The 22,734-nt window shown below is 36.8% G+C and overlaps 3 protein-coding genes across 6 annotated transcripts in view; 1 reads left to right on the top strand and 2 right to left on the bottom strand.

Annotated features, from left to right (window-relative positions):
• LOC133533089 (sphingolipid delta(4)-desaturase DES1) overlaps window positions 1-6,057 on the top strand; it is a 53,743-nt gene extending 47,686 nt beyond the window's left edge. For all 4 annotated transcript variants that reach the window (XM_061872036.1, XM_061872034.1, XM_061872035.1 and 1 more), the window contains one exon: window positions 3,343-6,057. In XM_061872036.1, coding sequence (XP_061728020.1) covers window positions 3,343-3,483 — 141 coding nt within the window. In that variant the 3' untranslated portion in view covers window positions 3,484-6,057. The remainder of the gene's footprint in view (window positions 1-3,342) is intronic.
• LOC133533090 (small ribosomal subunit protein eS1) overlaps window positions 1-22,734 on the bottom strand; it is a 196,414-nt gene that overhangs the window by 56,452 nt on the left and 117,228 nt on the right. The gene's annotated exons all lie outside the window — the stretch shown is intronic.
• Window positions 11,567-22,239, bottom strand: LOC133532938 (uncharacterized). The gene is made up of 6 exons (XM_061871813.1): window positions 21,522-22,239; window positions 20,628-20,760; window positions 20,400-20,529; window positions 19,504-19,598; window positions 17,322-17,558; window positions 11,567-14,547 (listed from the first exon to the last, which is right to left on the bottom strand). The coding sequence occupies exons 1-6, from the start codon at window positions 21,587-21,589 to the stop codon at window positions 14,452-14,454; spliced, it is 759 nt and encodes a 252-aa protein (XP_061727797.1). The 5' UTR covers window positions 21,590-22,239; the 3' UTR covers window positions 11,567-14,451.

Raw genomic sequence — 22,734 nt, 5'->3', positions numbered from 1 at the left:
TTTCGCGATTGAAAAGTTTAGGCCATACATAGATGGGACACGCTTCACGGTGGTGACAGACCACAGTGCACTGCTATGGCTTCACAAAATGAAAGACCCCCATGGCAGGTTAGCACGCTGGGCAATGAAATTGCAGCAATTCGACTTCGATATTGTCCACAGACCAGGAAAGTGCCATACAGTACCCGATGCCCTCTCTAGAAGCGATTCAGAACCGGTTTGTGAGACAAATGTAATTGAAATACTAGATAGTCACAAGGACGTATGGTACAGAAATAAGGTTGATCAATTATCGGCTGATGATCATAACTCGAGCTGGGCTGTTTCAAAAGGATTACTTTACAAAAAAGTGCCGATGAAGCAATATCCAAACAAGGAAGATATGTGGAAATTATTTGTCCCTGAGGCCTTACGCATGAAGGTTCTGCAGGAGTGTCACGACAGTCCTACGTCTGGTCATTTGGGAATTAGGAAGACAAGTTTCAGAATCAAGCAGAAGTTTTACTGGCACAATATCTTAACAGATGTTAAGAAATATGTAAATGGGTGCGAGTGTTGTGCCAGCAGGAAGGCATCACAAAACTTGCGCTTAGGTCATATGGGACAACACAGAGACGTCAAAGGTCCTTGGCAGGCAGTTGCGCTAGATTTTATGGGTCCCTTTCCTAAGAGTAAAAAGTGTAACACCATGTTGCTAGTCATAACGTGCTTGTTCAGTAAATTCACTCTTTTATTTCCTCTCCGTTCAGGTAAAGCCGACAAAATGTGTGAAATTATAGAAAAACAATTTTTGCTGTACGGAGCCCCAAAGACGATTATTTGTGATAATGGGAAACAGTTTGAGTCTCACCAGTTTAGGGATTTAGCCAAAAAGTACTGTTCGGAGATAAGCTACACTCCACATTATCATCCGCAGAGCAATCCAACTGAAAGGGTGAATCGTGTTATAGGAACCATGATTTCATCATACATAAAGACTAAGAAGCATAACGAATGGGACGTTAACTTAGACGAGATAGGGCACGCTATAAGGACTGCCGTACATGAGGTTACGGAATATACACCTTCGTACTTGTTTCTGGGTAGAGAAACTACGGTATCAAATTTAACGTTACTGCCTTCGGCAAGACCTACAACTATTCCGTCAGATGGTAATACAATTAATACGGTGTGCTATCTCGAGAGCCTTGAGGAAAGATTAGGGATTTTCAAGGAAGTGCAAGAAAAAATTAAGGAAGCACATTTTAGAAGCAGTCAACACTATAATAAAAAAACTAGATGGGGAACGTTTCACCAGGGTGATATAGTCTGGAGGAAAACCAAATATTTATCGAATTCTGGTAATAAATTCATGTCTAAACTAGCTCCTAAATTTGACAGGGCTATTGTAGCAGAAAAAATTTCGGATATCGTCTTTAGACTAAATAATGCTCATGGCAAAAATATCGGTGTATGGCATATTAAGGACTTAAAGCCCTACAATGTTAAAAAATAAATAAATGTGATTTATTTATTTTTAATGAGGGACGGGGCATGTGATGTTAGTATCTAGTGTTAAGCAATAATGTTAAGTGAGGGGTAAGCAATAATGTGCCTTCTATAATTGTATTAAGGTGCATCGATTTTATTCGCTACAAATGGTCACCTATTTGGGCCTGCTTGCCATCTGCTCAGTTGGTCCAGTGGTGTGAGGGCTTGACTAACAAGCTTGGGGCACCCGGTTCAATCCCCGCAGCGGGCGAACTTTTTCCATGTTTATTTGTTTATTTTGTGCATTAGTGTTTAGATTTAGAATTTTGGTTGCGGTCATGACGAGAAATCAACAAAAATTAAATTGAACGGACACTTGAGCTCGTGACGGCGACTCGGGTAAACATCCTCCGCTGTTCTTGTGAAATGTAATATGGAATATTCATTAAGTATACCGAAATTGTTTAAATGTGCAATCTGGAAATCCAACTAGCTGGAGTGATTATATTTTGTTTATATTGTGTGTGCCGTTTCAACTACACTAAGGGGTGAGTTCTAAGTTATAAGAAAAACGATCAATAAGAAATTAATGTAATTTTCATAAATTAACGTGAAATAACGTAAAGTACATTTGTTTTAGCTTAACGAAACGCCCTTTTGGTGCACAGCAAATATTGTTATTTGAAGATTGGGCTAGCTAAAAGGACAGGCAGTGGGTAGGCAGCGGCACCCAGTCGACCATCAGACTAAACGCTCCTGGCGTCCAACTAGTTTTAGGATAGTTAAGTTTCATTGTACGTAGAGGATAATAAACGTAGTTTTAACATTTATTGTGCCTTGATTTATGCCCTTGTCAGCCCGTAACAAAGTTATTATTATTATTATTATTATATAATTATAGGCGAGCAGCTATTTAGCTGATGAGCCTATGTCACACAGTGTCCTGTATTATACAGTTCAAAGATTGTAAAGTCGTATCACATCACTAAGTAACATCAGTCTAACTTATTGTTTAAAAGCCACTTGTCCAATCTGTTTTTAAAAACATTGACCGAGGGAGCAGTTACAACACTATCCGGTAAACGGTTCCAAGCCGCCACGACACGGTTGGACAAAGAATGATATGCAGCTTTAGTAGTAGTGGGAGTGCGAACTATTCTTAGGCTGTGACCCCGGGTCTCGCGGCTGATAGTTCTCTTGTTGATTATATCGTGAATGTCGGGGAGGTTGTAACAGTGGGTAACAATCTTAAAACACTCGATAAGGTCTCCTCTCGCTCTCCTGGCTTTGAGTGTGGGCAGCTTCAGTACCTTTAGCCTTTCTTCATAAGGTAGGCGTTTGAGCTTAAATGGAATCTTGGTGGCTCTTCGCTGCGCACTCTCTAAAAGGTCAATGTCTTTGACAAATTAGGGATTCCATACTTGGAAAGCATATTCGAGCAAAGGGCGGACATATGTTTTATAAATTTTGATAAAAACTTCAACAGATATGCATTGGAAGGAGCGTTTTATAACATACAAGAACGAATTTGCCTTTTTGACTATATTATTTATGTGCTCACCCCACTTCAGGTTAATTAATATTATCTTCAATGTAAATAATCACATGTGATTTATAATTGTTACATATTTGCTGTGAATTAAGTGTTTTTTTTTTATATATAAAAAGACACGTCAAGAACGATTACCTTCTTTCTAATGCTAAAAAACGAGCTATATAAAAATACTGCAACAAATACTTCTAATCTTACTGTATGACAAAAATGCTTCTTTTGGCTTATTCAATCCTATATACTCATGTTTCCAAAGTGTGACCCAAGAGACAAAAATATGGAAACAAATGCACAAAACTTAACCCCAACTATTATTTCAGGTAAAACGCATCGCCGGCGAGTTCTACGATGACCTACCACAACACCACAGCTGGGTGTCTGTCCTATACGACTTCGTCATGGACCCTGACATTGGACCCTACGCGAGGATCAAGCGCAAGGAGCGCGGTTTGGAGAGCTAAACTCTTTTCTACAGAGCCCAGCTCTTTATACAGAGTTCGGCTCTTGACTTACCAGTAAGATTTTGGGCAAAGATTCGTTGATTGTATGAGATGTGTAAAGGTGGATTTACTTTTTTGTGTCATTCTGTTCCGTTGTCCAAGAGGCAATAGTTGCCACTATTGATCCCAACACTACTATTATTCTACGATGACCCACCACAGCTGAGTGTCCGTCCTATACGACTTCGTTATGGACCCTGACATCAGGCCTTACGCGAGGATTAAGCGCAAGGAGCGCGGGTTGGAGAGCTAAGCTGTTGTACATAGAACTCGGCTCTTGAGCAAAGCTCTTTTATAAGAATTCAGCTCTTGGGTTGGTTCTTGATTTACCGGTAAGATTTTTGGCAAAGATTCGTTGGTTGCAAAAATGATACGTGTTATATGTGGATAAACTTTTTTGTGTTGTTATTCTGGTCCGTCGTCCAAGGGACAATAGAGGCACAGTTTGTTACAAGAAACGTCCTGCGAACACGCTTATTAAATGGAAATGGCTTATAATACCACAAAAATCATGTTTGGTAAAAGTAAGAGTTATATATCCCCTACACATCTAACCGTAACTATGGCAACGAGTGACACTTCAAATTGATTCACCCGTAAGACGAAATCGGGCTTCTAAATTCACAGCTAATGTAGATGACGCTATACAGCTCCGTGCATTATGCAGTTACTGATTGTCAAAAGTTGACAATTAGGCGAGCCACACAGAACGAGCCGCCTCGCGAGGAAATTGCCGCGCGAAGCAACTCGGTCGGTGGAGACGTGCCTCGCCTGAGGCAAAGATATATGTAACTCCCTCGAAAAATAAAGAGAAATTTATGCTCGAATAGATGGCGACCGTTTGATATTTAACACATATCAGTGAAAGAAGATGGGTCAAATAGCCATATGTCATTCTAAGAATTTTAGTCCTGTGTCGAAAGATGGCAGTAAATTTTGTTGAGTACAAAATTTACTTCGATAATACGCCTCTATAGGTGCTTACTTCTCTTTGCCCGAGGCAATGCGGTCGAAGTTCGTCTACACAGACCGACCTGCTTCGCGCGGCAATTTCCTCACGAGGCGACTGTTCTATGTGGACCCGCCTATTCCCTATCTGTCAAACGTAGCGAAACGATTTTTTCTTAGACTTAACACATGTAACAACTATCAATGAACTTTTCCTTTAATTAAAACTGAGTTCTTAGACTGACAAAAAGAGCTAATTTAAATGAACCAAATAATAGTTATACCGATTTGGCAACGAGGAAACGGATATTTTTTGTATATTAAAATAAATTAACATGTGTTTGAAAATGGAGGCCTGATGGCTTACTTTTCTTTAGTTTTTACTTGTGTAAATGAGTGTCATTCAAGAAGACGCGTGCCTTGACTCGTATTGTCATATAATTAAAGGTTAGATTTGACAAATCTGCGCGTCATCGTGGATGACACGAACTATACAATATGTACTAGTAGTGTATTTTTTTTTAGTTACATTTACAGTACACATTTGTATTGTTACTAAAGAAATGTCATTTCTATATTTATAAAAAGAGTACATATGTAGTTTTTCTATTTGCTGAAACCTTAACGTTTTTAAAATGTATAGTTCGAAAAACTTATACCAGTTACTATAACCAATGTTTTTTTTTTTTGCATTTTCAATATCCAATGGATAACTATATTTCCGAGGGAAATAAATTAAAAGGAAATTGTGTTTTTTTAATGTACTTGAAGAATGATAATATTACTCAAAAACGATAGTGGTAAATGTGTGTATTTCTGATTGAAAGGAAAAAAAAAGTTGCTCTGAAACTCTCTTGATCTTTACATAAACTATTTTTTTTCTCGTTTGACGTGTGATATTCATATATAAGTGTTAGTAAAGCAAATATAAATACACAGTCCATAAAGTAAAGTATATGGAACCATTCTTATTGAAGTATTATCTATATATTAGATAGGTGTAGCAAAAGTATTTTTGTATGTTTTTTCTACATACATACCTATATAACGATGGTGTTATTTTGTCACAATTTATTAATAATTCATTCAGTGTTTTTTTTTTAGGATTTGAAAGAATTGTTTTTTTTTTTTTGTATTAAAACTTTTTGTGGTTTTGTACTCAATACTGTTTACTAAATAAGTCTTAATATTCTAAATAAAATGATTGTTGAATGAATACTATAGTACAGGGCAAAATATATGACAGGGTGTTTTGTTATAAATTAAGAGAGAAGAAGGTAAATGTCCCAGTACTCGGCACCTCCATATGCATAGCAATAAAGTTGAGAAACAGGGCGTCAAAATATTAGAGTAAGGGTGTCACACATTGGGACATTTTGTTTACGTAAAATCTTGAATTTATTAAACTGAGCTTATTCAGATATAAACATTACGCTGGTACGGTCATGTCTGAAAATATCGATACGACAAAAGTGCCAAAAATATGTATACACGACTTTATTGCCCATATATTAAGGTAGTGTATACATATTTTTGGTACATTTTTCGTACCGATATTTTCAGACGTGACTGTACTGTTGTGGTAAAGATAGTTTATTTTTATTATACATATTTGAATCGCTTAATTTTATACTCGGATAAATCCAACTGTACAATTTTGCGGTTTTGGTATTAAGAATAGGTAATATGGTAGACGTTTCCTAAGATGGCCGAATGGATTTATCCGAATTTGAAGTTAAACTACACATTTTTAAGTAAGTATTGCTTTTTAAAATCGCATTTAATCAGTCGTTTTATAAAAACAAAATGGGGTGTATCAACTATTTTTTGTTAAAATTATTTCCCGTTAGCCAGGAGACAACAGTAACGAAAACATAGTGAGTATAACCCATAATGGAATCTATATAACTATACTTGTTTTTACAAGCTTTTATTTAACTTGCGCTGTTAGTATGTATGTATGTTAGTGTGGGTCAAATTTTGGAAGTTAAATTTGACCCACTTCCCGAGATCTAATTTAAATCGGATGACAATGCAATATTATTATGACATGGAGCTGATCTGATGATGGAGACAGTAGATGGCCATAGGAATTTTGTGGTAATACAACGCAAACTAATTATGAATTGTCTCGAAAGTATTAGTTGCCTGTGGAAAGAAAAGTACAGTCAGAAATAAAAGCTTGTACCAAAAATTTTATTTTTGCTAAAAACTTATATATCACATTCACTGCCAAACAAAAAACGGCGCACTAACCCAGAAACCGGTGGTCTAAAGCTGCGTACAAAACAATCCGCCCCGCGGGTTGTCCGGCATCTGAACAAAGTTCACGAGCGCCCACCAGGTGGGTTCCCGGCAGTGAATGTGATATTCTAGAAAGTAAATAATAGTCTGTTTTCCGGAAGATGTGAAAATTTAGTATCTAGGATATAAAATTACAGCTTACCTACACACATAATCCATATTTTGTAAATTCAATTTCAATCGAATCATATTTCTTTAAAGAGTGACTCAGGAGACCAATGACCTTGATAAGTGACCATGGGAACCATGGCAACAAATCCAAGAAAAAGTTGATAGACCCAATTTCATGAGACTATTACGATTTTTTTTTTGTGTATTTGATATCAACAGTGAGCTAGAAAGCGGGTTTATTCATAAATACATTTATATTTTAATTTTAACGAAATGACGGAGGCTTACCTGTACCTTCTTTTTATCTTTCATCTTAGGCTAGGTTTTTATGATATGGTTATAAAAATAAAATACAAAAAGTTATACAAAATACATATAAACATATAAAAAAAAACCTAACCTAGGAAGCCACCAGCAGCAGGACAGGGCCCAAGCTGCCGGTGGTCAGAGCCGCAGAGAGAGGAACCAATGTGCAGTAATATTATTATTCGCCAGACATATTTCATTTTCTTTTTTATGTGTGTACACTTACAAGCAATGTAACTGGTAACTGTTATATATGGAAATTTTCATTGAAAAAGCTGTTGCTGTCCAAATTTTAATCGTCTAATGGATACCCAGTTATTTACTTTACCATCCAATATTTTATTATGTTTTAGGATCGCTTTAAAATATTTTAATTTAAATGTATATATTTTTGTAATGTAGATAATATACTGTAATCTAATAAGGTACCTCTTTGTGCCTTAATGGCAGTTGTGCATTCACACGATTCGAAATTATACCCCACAAAAGTAAAAAGAAACAGGCATAATTAGGACAATGTTACATACACTGGCCTAGCCCTAAACTAAGTATATAATGTAGGGGCGACAAAGAATGTATATGATTTCATAAATTAAAAAAAAAGTAGACTAGTGCGAGTCGGACTCGCCGACCGAGGGCTCCGTACAAATTTAACTTATTTTTTAATTTTATTTTTATTTTTTATTAATTTATAGTTATCAGATTATTCCCTGTACTTGTAGTATAACACGATATTACTTGCTAAATTTCATAGTCCTGGATCAACGGAAAGTACCCTATAATTTGATTCCCTTGAGATTGTCGAAATATACGGTTTTTGCGGCATAAGCGGCCGTATCTTTTTTTTACGTTACGTTTGATCTTTGCACACTTCAGGGGACCGTAGACCTGAGTATATAGTTTTAATTTCAACTCGATACCTCCACTTGTTCCCGCGATAAAGGGTCTTGACGACAGACAGACGGACGGACGGACAACAAAGTGATCCTAATAAAGGATCCGTTTTTTCCTTTTGAAGTACGGAAGTTACGGAACCCAAAAAAATACACAGTTACATATAAAATAACCAAAACTGAGGAAATTAATATGTATGGTAAACACACAAATAAATATCCTTACTGGATTCGAACCCAGGACCTCCAGAAAAACAGAAATATCTGCACAAATCGTGCAATGCCCAACGGCTCTATTGTTGCATTTTATCATTCTTGTCATATGTTGTAAATCTTAGAGATAATTATCATTTTGTAGTTATATTTAGTTTTCATACTTTCTTGAAGACCAGTGTATATATTTTAAATAGTCGGGGCTATTATGTATAAGGGGTTATTCAGGACATTCAATATTATTAACCTTATAATTATCAAGTTCATAACTAGATTAACTAGTATCACCGACTAAGACACTCCGTCTTAGCAGATGTACGCAATCTTTCTTCACCAAGATTTAATTGATTGTTAAGCCTGACCAGTAATATATGATCACGCGCCATATTACTATAAACAGAACTGTCACTCTATACATGAGAATAACAGCGCCCTCTTGACAATGATCATATATTTCTGGTCTTCATAAGATAGTTTGAATCAGAGTCCGCAGCAAGCTCGGTTCTCCATGCACACGTAGTTACGGTCTCATTTTATAACGACTAGCTAGATTATTCAGAAATGTTGTACTTACAATCGAATAAGGTATATCTATGCCTGTAATTGGCTACTTGACTGTTTTTTGTAAATAATGTCAAACGATCTTGATTTTCCTGAGGATCAAATGTCTATATAGAACTCATGGTATTTAAGCAACACAAAGATCAGAAATGAGAGTTAAAGTCTGACGCTCGCACTCGACGATTGAAACGCCTCTAACAAAATGATAAGGTGACGTGACGTCACATCATATAAGTCTGTCCTAAATGTATGGAAGATCAAGGAAATTGCCATTTTGACCCTGAAATATTGCGTTTATGTGTATAGTTGTCATACAATTTATTTTTCAATAAAATGTAAGGAATCGAATGGTACCATTTTCTTTTCTAATTTTTTAAATTCCACTTTTTTATAATGGATGGCTCATTTTCTATCCATTTAACTATATTTTGTTATAATATTCATACATGTTATTATTACATGTGTCAAGTACCCAATTAGTTTTCTGTAGCTTCAGATACCATAGAAAAATACAGCGAATTAAGTATCATACAAAGCTTGTTTTTGCTCTATTTCGTTTGTTTTATAAGCAGGAGCTATAGATATATAATAGAATAGAAATCTTTATTGCGAAACCATGGTACATAATAGTTGTTACATTAGAGTGTGAAAACACATGGCATCATACATCTAGGTAGTTTCTGAACGGTAGGACTAGTATATATCATGTAATGTTCTTAATTAAATATAAACAACATTGTCTAGACTTATTTCTACTAAGAATTAAATAGTCGTACCTAAATTAACATTTCAGTACACAAGGCGTTAATAAAGGATATATAACCTCATGGCATTGTACGTGCGAAGTTACAGTAGAATTTAACACGTAGTTTTAAAATGAGAACGAAACTCTGTTTGTATGGGAAGGTGAAATTCGGCCGAGCCAGTTGCCATTTTCACCTGGATATTTGTAAGAAATGAGGGTATAGGAGTGGCATCTCTTATGGTAGAACTGTTGCAAAAGTGTCCCGCTGTCAGTTATAAATAATAGTTCCAAATCTCTCCAGAGTAGCGCTAGAGTAGCTAAGAACCTATGCGTTATTGACGGAGTGAATTGAGCTGTCTATGATTTGATTTTTTTGTTCAAGTACTCTAGGTATTGTAGCGCCACCTATTTAAAGTTTTTTGATGACACTTTTTGGTACATGGAGATTTCGTTCCTTGAGGGGGTAAGACAATTTATACTTCGAATTTGACAGATGGCGTTGGCGCTGTATGTAACTCTGACTGTAAAAGTTAATCTGTGAGAATTTATTTACGACAACTTATAACGACGTACACCGCCATCTTTTTTAGCTGTAAGACTCATGTACAGTCGAGTTCATAAATATGTATACATATTTTCACCTTATTGCAATGGAAAGGCAGGTACATGTATACATAATTATGAACTCGACTGTATACGATTTTTTCTTACTTTATTTGGTCTTCTTCTTCTTCCTCGCGTTGTCCCGGCATTTTGCCACGGCTCATGGGAGCCTGGGGTCCGCTTGACAACTAATCCCAAGATTTGGCGTAGGCACTAGTTTTTACGAAAGCGACTGCCATCTGACCTTCCAACCCAGAGGGGTAAACTAGGCCTTGTTGGGATTAGTCCGGTTTCCTCACGATGTTTTCCTTCACCGAAAAGCGACTGGTAAATATCAAATGATATTTCGTACGTAAGTTCCGAAAAACTCATTGGTACGAGCCAGGGTTTGAACCCGCGACCTCCGGATTGCAAGTCGCACGCTCTTACCGCTAGGCCACCAGCGCTTTCTTACTTTATTTGGTAACAATTTTGAATTATGAGTATTGTTTATGAGCTAATTAACAGTATATAACCCCTTATCTAAAGTAGCCCCGGTTATGTATTTCAATTCTAAAATATGTATGTAGTTAATACTCGAGAGAAAAGTTTTTGGATATTATTATCGTGTAGATTTTTAGATGAAATCGCTGTTTATAATATTTATATATAAAAATGCTCTGCAAAAAATATGATCTGTGTTACTGTTGGTGTAATGAAATATATATTTCCATAAATTGTATTCTTTGTTTTATTTCCACGACAGTAACCCAAGTAACAAGACGGTAATGGAGTTTTTGTGAACAGTAAGTTGTTCAAAGCGTTGGTAGCCTAACGATAAGAACGTGCGACTTTCAATCCGGAGGTCGCGGGTTCAAACCCCGGCTCGTACCCAATGAGTTTTTCGGAACTTATGTATGATATGATATTCCCATGAGCCGTGGCAATAAGCCGTGACAAACGCTAGGAAGAAATGAACACGTAAGTTATTCGTAATATCGCTAAAAATGTGTCGGATCAAGAGTTGATTCTAGAAGTCAAATTTAGTCGCGAAAATTTAAAACTAGATGGCGCTCTGCGGCGTCTTATTTTTTTTGCACCTGAACTATCAAACGTCACCTTTCAATTTGAATACACAGCGCCATTTAAATTTTCTGTTGAAATACAAATTTCGACGCCGTATCACACATATAAGCTGTCACTCGGACGCCACGTCACCGAAGTGTCAAAACTGAAATTGAACTTTATGAATATGCACATAGGTCTCACAATGTGGTGTGTGACGAATTAATCCGTCGTTGGCATTCAAGCTCCGGTTCGGATATATCCGTGGTTGGCGTCGAAAATGTTAAAAAGGGTCTACAGAAAAAAAAATACAAAATATATCTCAAACATTTATTCAAAATGTGCGTCATAATTATAAGGCAGTTCAAGGCACTAGAAAGTGTAATACTTAGTAAATTACATTTTGCGTTAAGCCTTATTTCAAAATTTAATACGTATTACTCAAGGCACGGAAACCGGTTAAATTTCCAAACCGTTGTCATGTACTTGGCGCAAAACCTTTTACCGTAAAACCGTTATTTTTAAAGCCGTTGTTAGGAGAACATGCCATAAATTTCTTGTCAGATTAACCGGTTTAGAACAACAAAAACCGGTTTCTTCCTTTGTCGGTGTCTTTGTTTACGCGGCTCTTCACCAGGCCGGTCGGGTTACAATAAAGTTCTTAAAATGTTTGCGTTCTTATGAAAGTTCGGAGTAAAACCGAAATAAACCGGTATTTACCGCTATTTTCAAAACCGGTTCCGAGCCTTGATATTACTTATGCTTACAAATTCGGAAGCAGATAATACACCATCATCTCAGTCTGGCAAATAGCTGTCTCTCGCTCTTGTTTACCGTGAGTACTAGATCTCATGTGTGTTTGTGTTTAATCCCGAAATTCTTAGTGCTTCTATTTAGTACAAAGCATAGATTGCTCACTCCGTACATCAGTTTTGGTACCAAAACACTTATTATTTTCGTAGTCGACATCTAGCGTCACGTAGCGGAATTATCAGTACTGCTACTTGACAATAGATGTCAAGAGTGTTGCTACTGGCGATAATTACATTGATCAACAATTTACAACTAATATTACAAGCAGAAGTTGAAAATAGAGTTCCAGTTAATCCGGTTATAACATTAGCCGAAAATTGTTGTGCTTTAGACTTTTCGTTCGTCGCGACATCTACTGTCAAGTAGCAGTACTGATAAATCGGCTACTCGATGCTAGATGTCGACTACGAAAATAATAAAGGTTTCGGTACCAAAACTGGTGCATAGAGTGAGGACTCTGTGCTTAATTATTTATCTATGATACAAAGTGATATTCGAGAAGGGTTTTCCCATATATTTCGGCGCGGAATCGGCAATAGCCCCTAAAAAAAAAGTCAGGCGTTGGTTAAGCCGATCGGAGCAGAACAACGCCTTTTTAGCTATTCATGTGTAGACATAAAGCTTCTATCGTTATTTTGCCGATTCCCCGTAGCAAAGAGAATTAAGAATCTAATGCTCAACGATTTTCCGCTAATATTATAACCAGAGTAACCGGAACTCTATTTTCAACTCCTACGCTTACTCTGGTTATAATATTTGCTGAAAATCGTTGAGCATTAGACTTTTTGTTTGCCGCAACATCTATTGTCGAGTAGCAGTACTGAGAGTTCCGCTACTTGACGCTAGATGTAGACTACGAAAATAGTAGTATTTTTGGTAACAAAACCGTTGTATGGAGTGAGCACTCTTGGTCTTAATTCTCTTTGCCTGTAGTTAGATGTGGATGTGGTAACCCAACGTGCCTTATTTCTAGCATTTAAAAACTTTAAAACGTTGTATTGTATATAAAAAAAAATCTTAGAAAAATTACATTTCTATATGAGATTCACAAAAATATCCCTTACAATTCTGCACATACTACATACAAATCTATACATACACATAACATAAAATTTATTTTCTTACATCTAGTGGTACATTTATACTTAATACTAGGTACTTTGAAATGGCGAAGAGCCATTGGACGGAAATCTTATAACAAATAAGGGCTTTTTATAATAAAAATATCTTAATCAGACTTGTTTAAGTCGTTATTAAACCTATTAATAATTAACCGACCAAAAGTAGACCTTAATATGTCGCAATAAGGCATACGAAAAGTAAATGTGCTGCCTATGTAACAAGCAATAGATAATAGCAAAGAGAATTTGAAATAGAGGTGGATTGTCAAAGAAAATTTTGTAGCCACAGTAAATTTACTGCCAGCTTTCGACACATGATTAAAACTTTTAGAACGCCATTTGACTTTGGTCCTTATTATTTCACTGATATGTGTTAAATTTGTTAAATATCCAAAAGTGGCGCCATGTAACAGATCAAAGACCAAAGGTACGGCATCGTTTGGAGCGATGGCGCCACAACCTTTAGCCGATGCCCGGTAAGATGGCGCCACTTTTATATTTAGCAAATTTAACATATATCAGTGAAAAAATAAGGATCAAAGTCAAATGGCGTTCTAAAAGTTTTAATAATGTGTCAAAGATGGCAGTAAATTTACTGTGGCTATAAAGTTTTTTTTGACAATCCACCTCTATTTTAAATTCTCTTTTATAATAGTTATCTCGCTTATAACCTTATAAAGCAAAAAACAGCTCTTCTTTAAAATCATTCATTTCGTTTCTTTGCATGAATGTTAAATCCGTTAGTTTTTATCATACGCTAAACTGACGTGCCAATAATATGTAGACACTACTTTGATGTATAGGCAATAAGGTCGTGTATGCATATTTTTGGCACTTTCTCCGTGTAGATATTTCATACGCTGACTGTTCACGCAAAGGCGTCATCCAATAATTTCGTCACAAAATTTCGAGTTTTTACATCTGATTAATTTGTGTGGTCCCTAAGAGCGCTCTACACTATAGTTTCATACCTCTCAACCGGCAGCGGCGTACCTTCATCGCTACTCTCCTCAGTAATATCTTTCAACGTATCATCCGTAAATGTCAGACTGAGCCCAGTTTTCTGCGTATCACTATTTGTTAGACCACTTTTCTGCTCATGAGTGAGAACACTTTTCTGGTCATGAGTGAGACTACTTTTCTGGTCATGAGTGAGACCACTTTTCTGGTCATGAGTGAGACCACTTTTCTGGTCAGTGTTTTCAAGGGCAGTATTTTCTGTAAGGTTAGTGTTCTGGTCAGTATGTGAGCGTGCCGCGGGCGGGCATCAGATCTGCGAGGCGGGCACGGTGGACAGCGCGCTGTGCGGGGTGGTGGGGCGCGAGCCCGCCAGCGACGCGTTCAGGGACGCCATCGTGCCCATCTGCAAAAACATACAGAATTAACCTCAAATAAACCGGCCAAGAGCATGTCGGGCCATGCTCTGAGTAGGGTTCCGTAGTTATTTTTGCCGTCACAATAAGCTAAACTGGAGCTTAGAGTATGGTAGATTGTTAACCAAGAGATGAACTGTGGGTGTACGTCTTTTTACTATGAAGGGGAAACTTTTTGCGATAACTCAAAAACAGCTAACCTGATCATATCCGCTATAGTTTTCGTTTAATATCTTTCTTAAGCTCTACTTCCAAGATTTTTTTCATATTTTTTGGACCTATGGTTCAAAAGTTAGAGGGGGGGGGGACACATTTATTTTTTCTTACGGAGCAATTATCTCCAAATACATTCACTTTATCAAGAAATGTTTGTTGAAGACCCCTATTAGTTTTGTAAGACCTTTCAAACGATATCCGACACTGTAGGGTTGAAGCAAAAAAAAAAAATCATCCCCACTTTACGTGTAGGGGAGGTACCCTAAAAAAAAAAAATTTTAGATTTTATTGTACGACTTTGTCGGCTTTATTGAATTATATATCCATGCCAAATTTCAACTTTCTAGCACTAACGACCACGGAGCAAAGCCTCGGACAGACAGACAGACAGACAGACGGACATGGCGAAACTATAAGGGTTCCTCGTTGACTACGGAACCCTAAAAACGTGGTTATCTATAGTTTGGCCCAATGTTTATTATCTCCGGTAACATTGTTTTGCCAAACATTTAATTCGATTGCGTAAGGCTGGCAAAAGTTCCTTTTGACGCGAAACCACCCATCGATATGGTTAACAAATACATAGTAGTTATGTATTCTGTAGAACTAGTTTTAAGATTGTTAGCTTAACAGTCTCTTGACGTGAAATATGTATTTCATACAATTTTTTATTTTTTTTATTCTTTGACATTTGGAGAACCTTTACACCTCCAAATCTTATTATTGTGTATTATTATTTTTCTCAGACCGTGGGGACCTTATACATCTCCAAACTTAATGTATTAACCGTAGAGACTATACGTCTCTGTCATATTGTATAATATACTTGACTTGGTACATACTAGTTATGTACAGAATGTAGCATTAGTTTATGTGACTGCTAGTTTAACAGTCCAGACGCGGTTTATTTATTTAGTATAAATTTTATTTTGACACTTGGAGAGACTTTATACCTCCAAATTTTATTAGTATTAGTACTCTGACATTGGGGACCTTTTACATCTCCAGATTTAATGTGTTTTTAACCATAGAGACTATACATCTCTATTGTATTGTATTAATTATTTATTTTAAGATTATTATAATGTAATGTTTACCCAGGTATTGGCTGTTGTATTTACAAATGTTGTTATGTATTTTTCATGTCACTATATGTATGATGTTACTATAAATGTTGTATTGACTTGTAAAAGAGCCCTTGAGGCCTACTTGCAGAATAATTTTTTGAATTTTGAATTTAACTCATGGTCGAGTTTTGTAAAAGAGCTACCCCTCTTATCTCAGATTTCATTTCCTCGTCATATTTTAATACTGACAACTTCGCCTGCCATTGGAAGCGAAACATGCTCCACGTCGCGTTCCGCTTAAAATAAATCAAAATTTCGAGTTCGTCGCTGCGGTGTTAAAGCCTGACCAGTAATATAGGATCACGCGCAATATCGAGGAATTTCATTAGAACTAAAAAAAATCATACTAAACTGAACTGTCACCATACATGAGAATAACAGCGCCCTCTTAATGAATAATAATAAATATTATAGGACATTATTACACAAATTGACTAAGTCCCACAGTAAGCTCAATAAGGCTTGTGTTGAGGGTAATTAGACAACGATATATATATATATATATATATATATATATATATATATATAATATATAAATATTTATAAATACTTAAATACATAGAAAACACCCATGACTCAGGAACAAATATCCATGCTCATCACACGAACAAATGCCCTTACCAGGATTTGAACCCGGGACCATCAGCTTCGTAGGCAGGGTAACTACCCACTAGGCCAAACCGGTCGTCGGTGGTCATCCTCTTGACAATGCTCATATATTTCTGGTCGGGCTTTTAGTGAAAACCATTTTTTTTTGAAATTTATTGTTTAAAAAAAACACATACATGAACAGCAACAAAAATTTCGCCAAACTGCATTACTTTGTTGGCGGAAAAGGAAAGTGATCCTTGACCCAGTGCACCCTAGTGAATGTAAGGAGCTGTCGATGAAGATGATTTTTCGAATTTGAATCACTACGCGGTCTCCAAGAAAAGAACGCTGCTGAATTACGTAAGCCTCATTCAAACAAATACAAAGAGAATCATACTGTCTTTGTTTTATGCTAGCACTAGCACCCAAAAGAAAGGGATGAGTATATATTTCCTGGTTCTTACTGACTGACAAGTTGTTTGCTAGACTATACATATCTTTCTCATGCTCACCGGCATGACAGAGGCTCTTTTTTCTCGCACGAGATGGATTAGGCTGAGAATCACGCATTTTTTGGAAATCAATGGGTACTTTGGGTATCCATTGTTTTTTTTTGGCGTAATGTGGTGAAGTTTTGAAATTTAATGGTAAATTTTGGATTTTTTTTTATTTTAACTGTTAGTTATTTTCAGAATCTAGTGGTTATTTTTGGAATCTGGTAGTTATTTTCAGAATCTCGAAAATTTTGGAATTTGATGTTTATTTATGGAATTTGACGGTTATTTTAGGAATCTGGTCGATATTTTTTTTAAATCTATTGCTGTACTTACCCTCAAATGCGCCAGATCCTCCAGCTTCGTCAGATCACACAGCTCCAAGTACAAGCTATAGACTAAGAGCCACCCGTAGCATCCAGCGACTACAAATACCGCCCAGCACACGCACATGAGGGCGTTGTAGGCGAAGATCATGTCGTTCACGATGGCCGCGAATATGAACGCCACCAGACGGAACAGGATGAACACGCCGAATGTGTACAGCCAGGGGGCTATACGCTTTTCGTGCTCCTGAAAAAAAAACAAGTTTTGTTATTAATAAGTTAAATAAAACAAATAAAATCAAATTATTATTTTTTTAATTTGTTTTTATTTAAAATAGAAACACTACTTAAATACATTATAAACTGAAAATAAATGTCATGTACTAAGAAAAAGTTACCAAGGCCCCAGGCTGGATTCGAACCAGCGTCCTATGCTATCGCGGCAGGTGTGTCAATCTCTCACTCTTTCTTAGTACGGTCACGTCTGAAAATATCGATACGGACAAAGTTCCAAAAATATGTATACACTACCCTAATATGTGGCAGTACCCTGTGGGCAGACTACACGTATAAACAGTACAATGCTCTGCGCGTTCAATATAATAACGCGTACAGGGTGCTGATGGGGTTGTCTAGATTCTGTAGCGCGTCAGGGATGTTCGCGGAAGCGCGGGTAGACTGCTTTTACACCACGATGCGCAAGCGAGCCACATCCCTGGTGCGCAGAGTACGGGCCAGCTCCAACAGCATCCTGACCATGCTTGCGAACAGGGTTGATGGCCTATATTTAAATAACTGCTGCATGACTCATGTGCGCAGGAATAAGTGAGTACCTAGGCGGATTTTCTTAAATCCGCTTATTTATTTATTTATAAGAAACTCAAATATAGTATATAGTTTGCTATAATTAAATACATATGTATATATTAACATTAGCATTAAGATAAAAATTGTCACTAACACATAATGATCCAAGTTGGTCGTGAATAAATAATTTATTATTTATTATTATATTATTATTTACGGAATAGGGTTATTTTTCCGAGCCTTACTGATGACCTTACGATATTTGGCAAGATAAGAAAATGACAATATAGATATGATTACGAATCAAAAGAGTGGACCATATGACAATAATGACAAGTTAACGGGGTGATGAAAAAAGATTGTGGACAAAGTCATATTGAGCCACTTGCTTTCCAAATTATTAAGAAGGAAGAATAGTTTTTTGACTCTAACGAAATAACGGTACTTAATATTTCTATGAAATTCCATTTCGGGAGAAAACTGTTTCCACTAAGTAAATCTTAGCAAATTACTTTGATTTTGATGTCGATCGCTTCAGCATAATATATTATAGGTTTCGCTTCTTTGGAATTTAGGTGTCAATAACATATTAACACATTCGCTACCAACGTTTTCGTAGCGCTACGCTCGTAGCCGATCCCAGCGGTTTCCCGCTTTGTAGAGAAAAGCGACTACGAACAGAGAACCTGACTATCGGGTCATTGGCACTGAATGTATTAAGGTGCAGAGAGTGAATGATTGATGATTGAACGAACTTACCTGTAAGTGAAGTTCTATCAGAATTATATGAAGTGTTTCATCCGAAGAGATTAGTAAGGAATACAATACAAAACATCGCTACATGTATAAATTGTAAATACACATGTCATGTCATGTGTCATGACATGATCAACTCTGGCCAACATGGGACTCGAACCCACATTGAACCGGCAATCCAAAGATGGCCAGTTGATCATCGTTGATTTTTTCTTTGCGATTGACATCTGTATATACAATTTATAGATTGTAATATAGTACGTTCCACATTAAAAAAAGGAAAAAAAAAATTATCGATAAATGCGTCAAAGAATAATTGAAATTACTAATCTTGAGTATGTAACACAAGTATGATATTTACTGTGCTTCTAAATTTCTTAACTCTATAGTCAATTGTATGTGCAATTAGATGAGACAACAGTGAAATATTATCATTATTTACCTGGTTTTTACCCTTTTTGATAAGCTACAGGATGGCAGCATGAATTGTATAATGAATTAATGATTATGTGATAGTGGTGCATAATGATTAATGAAGTAATGATGTTGTACTTGTACTAAAGTGTCTGATTTATTTATAGCAATGATCTATCATTTTAATTACTAGTAGAAAAGCAATTTTTACATACCTTTCTCAGAGCTATGATGAGTATGATCCCAGTGACCAGCACGGCCACTGATCCAACCCACGAGAACAGTGAGAATATTATCAACACGTTGCGAACTGAAATCAAATTACTTAATTATTAGTAATATTAATCAAGAAAACTAAACAGCAAATATACGGTATACGGGTTGACACATGAACCGCCACAGACGTGTCATGGTTTTCTTGTTTTGTTTTTATATGACATTTTGTCTTATTTATCGCCTAATATAATTAGCGAGATCAAAGCCACACGACTCCGCTGGCTCGGTCACTTGGAGAGGATCGTGCTGTGAGAGGAGCGCATGTGGGGCACCCGGGTGGAAAACGTTCTACTGGGCGGGATAGGGCAGAGTGGCGCTCTCGTGTCAGAGGCCAAGATCCTGTTTGGGTCACTGAGCCAGTGAAGTAGCAGTAGTAGTAGTTATCTCTTTGCACGCCACGCCTCTAACGCCTTGACAATAGAGGCGAGTTCAGATATTTGTGAGGACCTTGGCTGCTCCGATATATCTGATGGCGACTGTATATTGGGCTGTAACTGCGCGTGTCAGTGTACTATCCATATTATATGGCAACAATAAACATCTTTGCAGATTTAGGACTTTGAAATGGCAGTAAGATGAAATTGTATTATTTTAAATCTATAGGTTAATGAAAGTTCTAACTATATTTTTTATTTATCCTTAATAGACCTTTGGGATCCAGGAGGCTAAATAAGACTAGAGTAACATTACTTACCAGGGGACTACCAATATAGATAATCTGGAAGCTGAAGACATAATAATATCCATATTGTACAGAGCCCGGAACAGCTTTGCCCAGGCAATACAGATCGAAAATACTTTGTGCAAATGTGAACAAGACTTGAGCAATACTTACCAGGAGCACTACCAACATACACAAACTGGAAGCTGAAGGCATAATATCCATAATGTACGGAGCCTGGTGCAGCCATGCCCAGGCAATACAGATTGAAGATACTTTGCGCGAATGTGAACAAGGCAATGAACTGAAACAAATTAACTCATTTTTATTTATAATAAAGGACAGGAGGTACAAACAGTGCTTATAAATTTTGACAGTTAATTATTTTAAAGTTAGACTTACCACAGACAGAGATGCAGCTAGCAGAGAACCTCTCTGTAGGTCCAGAACGAAGGCATCATGGAGTATTGGCTTCTGATACCACGGCACTCGCAGGGATCGGACGGACTTTGTAGAACGGAGATTTGTTGAAGACCTTAAAAAAAAGTTATTCATATTGACATATTATACACCTATAGCCTCCTAGAGACCTAAACAAAATCTTCCATTCAGATTCAGATAATAAAAGATTGGAGTATAGGAAAAAAAATTAAGTCCCAAAAATAGCCCCCTATTCCTATACTCTACACCAGTGATTCCCAAACTGTGCGCCGTGGTGCCCTGGTAGCCCAGTAGACAGTAAAGAGGGGCGCCGTAAGGCAATCCTCCTCACCACACCGAATAGCCTAACTAGGTTAGGGTGCCGAGATTAAATTTTAAACTAGAAAGTGCACCACGGACTGTAAAAGATTGGGAATCTCTACTCTAAACCTTAAAACAAAATCACATATTTAGTTCTTCATCAAACACATCTAAAAAGATTCAAATCACAAATGTCAATTATTGTTGCAGCGATAGTTTATTAAAGAAGAGGTCCGTGCACCATCGGAAATCGGAGGTGCGGCACATCTTTTCCTGTGGTTCTGTGTGGTGTGTTAAATATACAAGTAAAACAATGGCTAATCTAATAAGATTTAGGAATAGAACTAATTAGAAAGACAATGATTAAGGAAGTAAGTTATTTGCAAACTTTCCTGATATAAATGTACACACAGAAGCAAAGAAAACTGTTCGAACTGTACCCGCTTTCAATTCAGCACTGTTACTATACCTACTACAAATATGTAAACATTACTGCGTGTACTTGTTCCTATCATGTATTACGAAATATTGAATGAAGTATCACAGTAAACTTACTTAGTGGTGTAGTGGGAATACACTGAAGGCGTAGACCGGTATGTAGATGGAGTTTTTCGTCCATACATGATGAATATTTAACTTGATATACTTTGCAAACGGCTGACGCCCTAAATTTCAAATAACTTAACGTTTGTTAAAGATTCTAGTGACTAGAATATACCAAATGCAAGCTTATCAGACTCCAAGACTTCTAACATTGATTAGTTTGAAATATTATCAGTTATTAAAATAAATAAATGCAAACTGAAAACTTGAATAGCCACACCTATTCACCAAGCCTAGTTGTTGTCTTGTTTTTTTTTTATATTGGTGGTCGTGTGTCAAATCGGCGTTTGGAACAGTGTTGCCAGCATTAATTAGAAAATTATACCGATTATGATCGTATGAATCGATTTACCTGATCGCTATAACAATCAATTTAAATTCACATCGAATCTAAAGCCGCGTTTTGACTTACTGTTCTGAACAGAAGACCTACCGCGAACACAGTATTTCGCACATTGCGGAATGTTTCTTTTTTACTCCAATTAGAGTGACAGAGAAAGACGCCCGTAATTTGAAAAATTTGGTGTTGGCGGTGGGCCTTCAGTTTTGAGCGAACATTTATTAGTTTGTTCGGTAAATGGAAACACAGTCTCCAGTAGTAAGTAGAAAGAGTAAACAATTGACCAAAACAAAATACTTTTACAAATCACTTAGTGAAAGAAAATGCGGCTTTTCTCTTTCTTTCTTTTTCTTTTACTAGACTCAGTGCCGGATTAAGATATTTTGATGCCCTAAGCATTTCTAAACCATGGTGCCCCCTCATCAAGATTACATTGAATTTTCTTAGTAAATTGAATGACGTTTATTGCCGCATTACTGCTGAGAATAGACTTTCAATCCGTCACATCATTTTATCACGGAAATTGACAGTAGGTACTGCAGCAGTAATGTAACAGTAGCTAAGGTCAAGTGTAAGCAAATTCGAAGACCGTGTTTCGCATAAGGCCGGAAGCCAAGCCAACCAATATCGAAATGTAAGCGAAGACGTAAGACAGGCCGTACTCCGTACAGGGTTTTGCAACCTCTATAGCTAGAGCTTTCCTGCGAAGCTCATTCATGTGAGGGCAAAGGCCTTCAGTACGGGCTTAGCCATGTCTTAAATAGCAAATTATTGACCTGACCTGACGTTTCAAGGACGGCGTTGTCCCCATGTTCTCGGAGAAGA

Source organism: Cydia pomonella, chromosome 28, assembly GCF_033807575.1.
Source record: "Cydia pomonella isolate Wapato2018A chromosome 28, ilCydPomo1, whole genome shotgun sequence".
NCBI classification, from domain to species: Eukaryota; Metazoa; Arthropoda; class Insecta; order Lepidoptera; family Tortricidae; genus Cydia; species Cydia pomonella.
The sequence above is the reverse complement of the archived record's forward strand: the minus strand, read 5'-3'. Positions and strand labels throughout refer to the sequence as shown.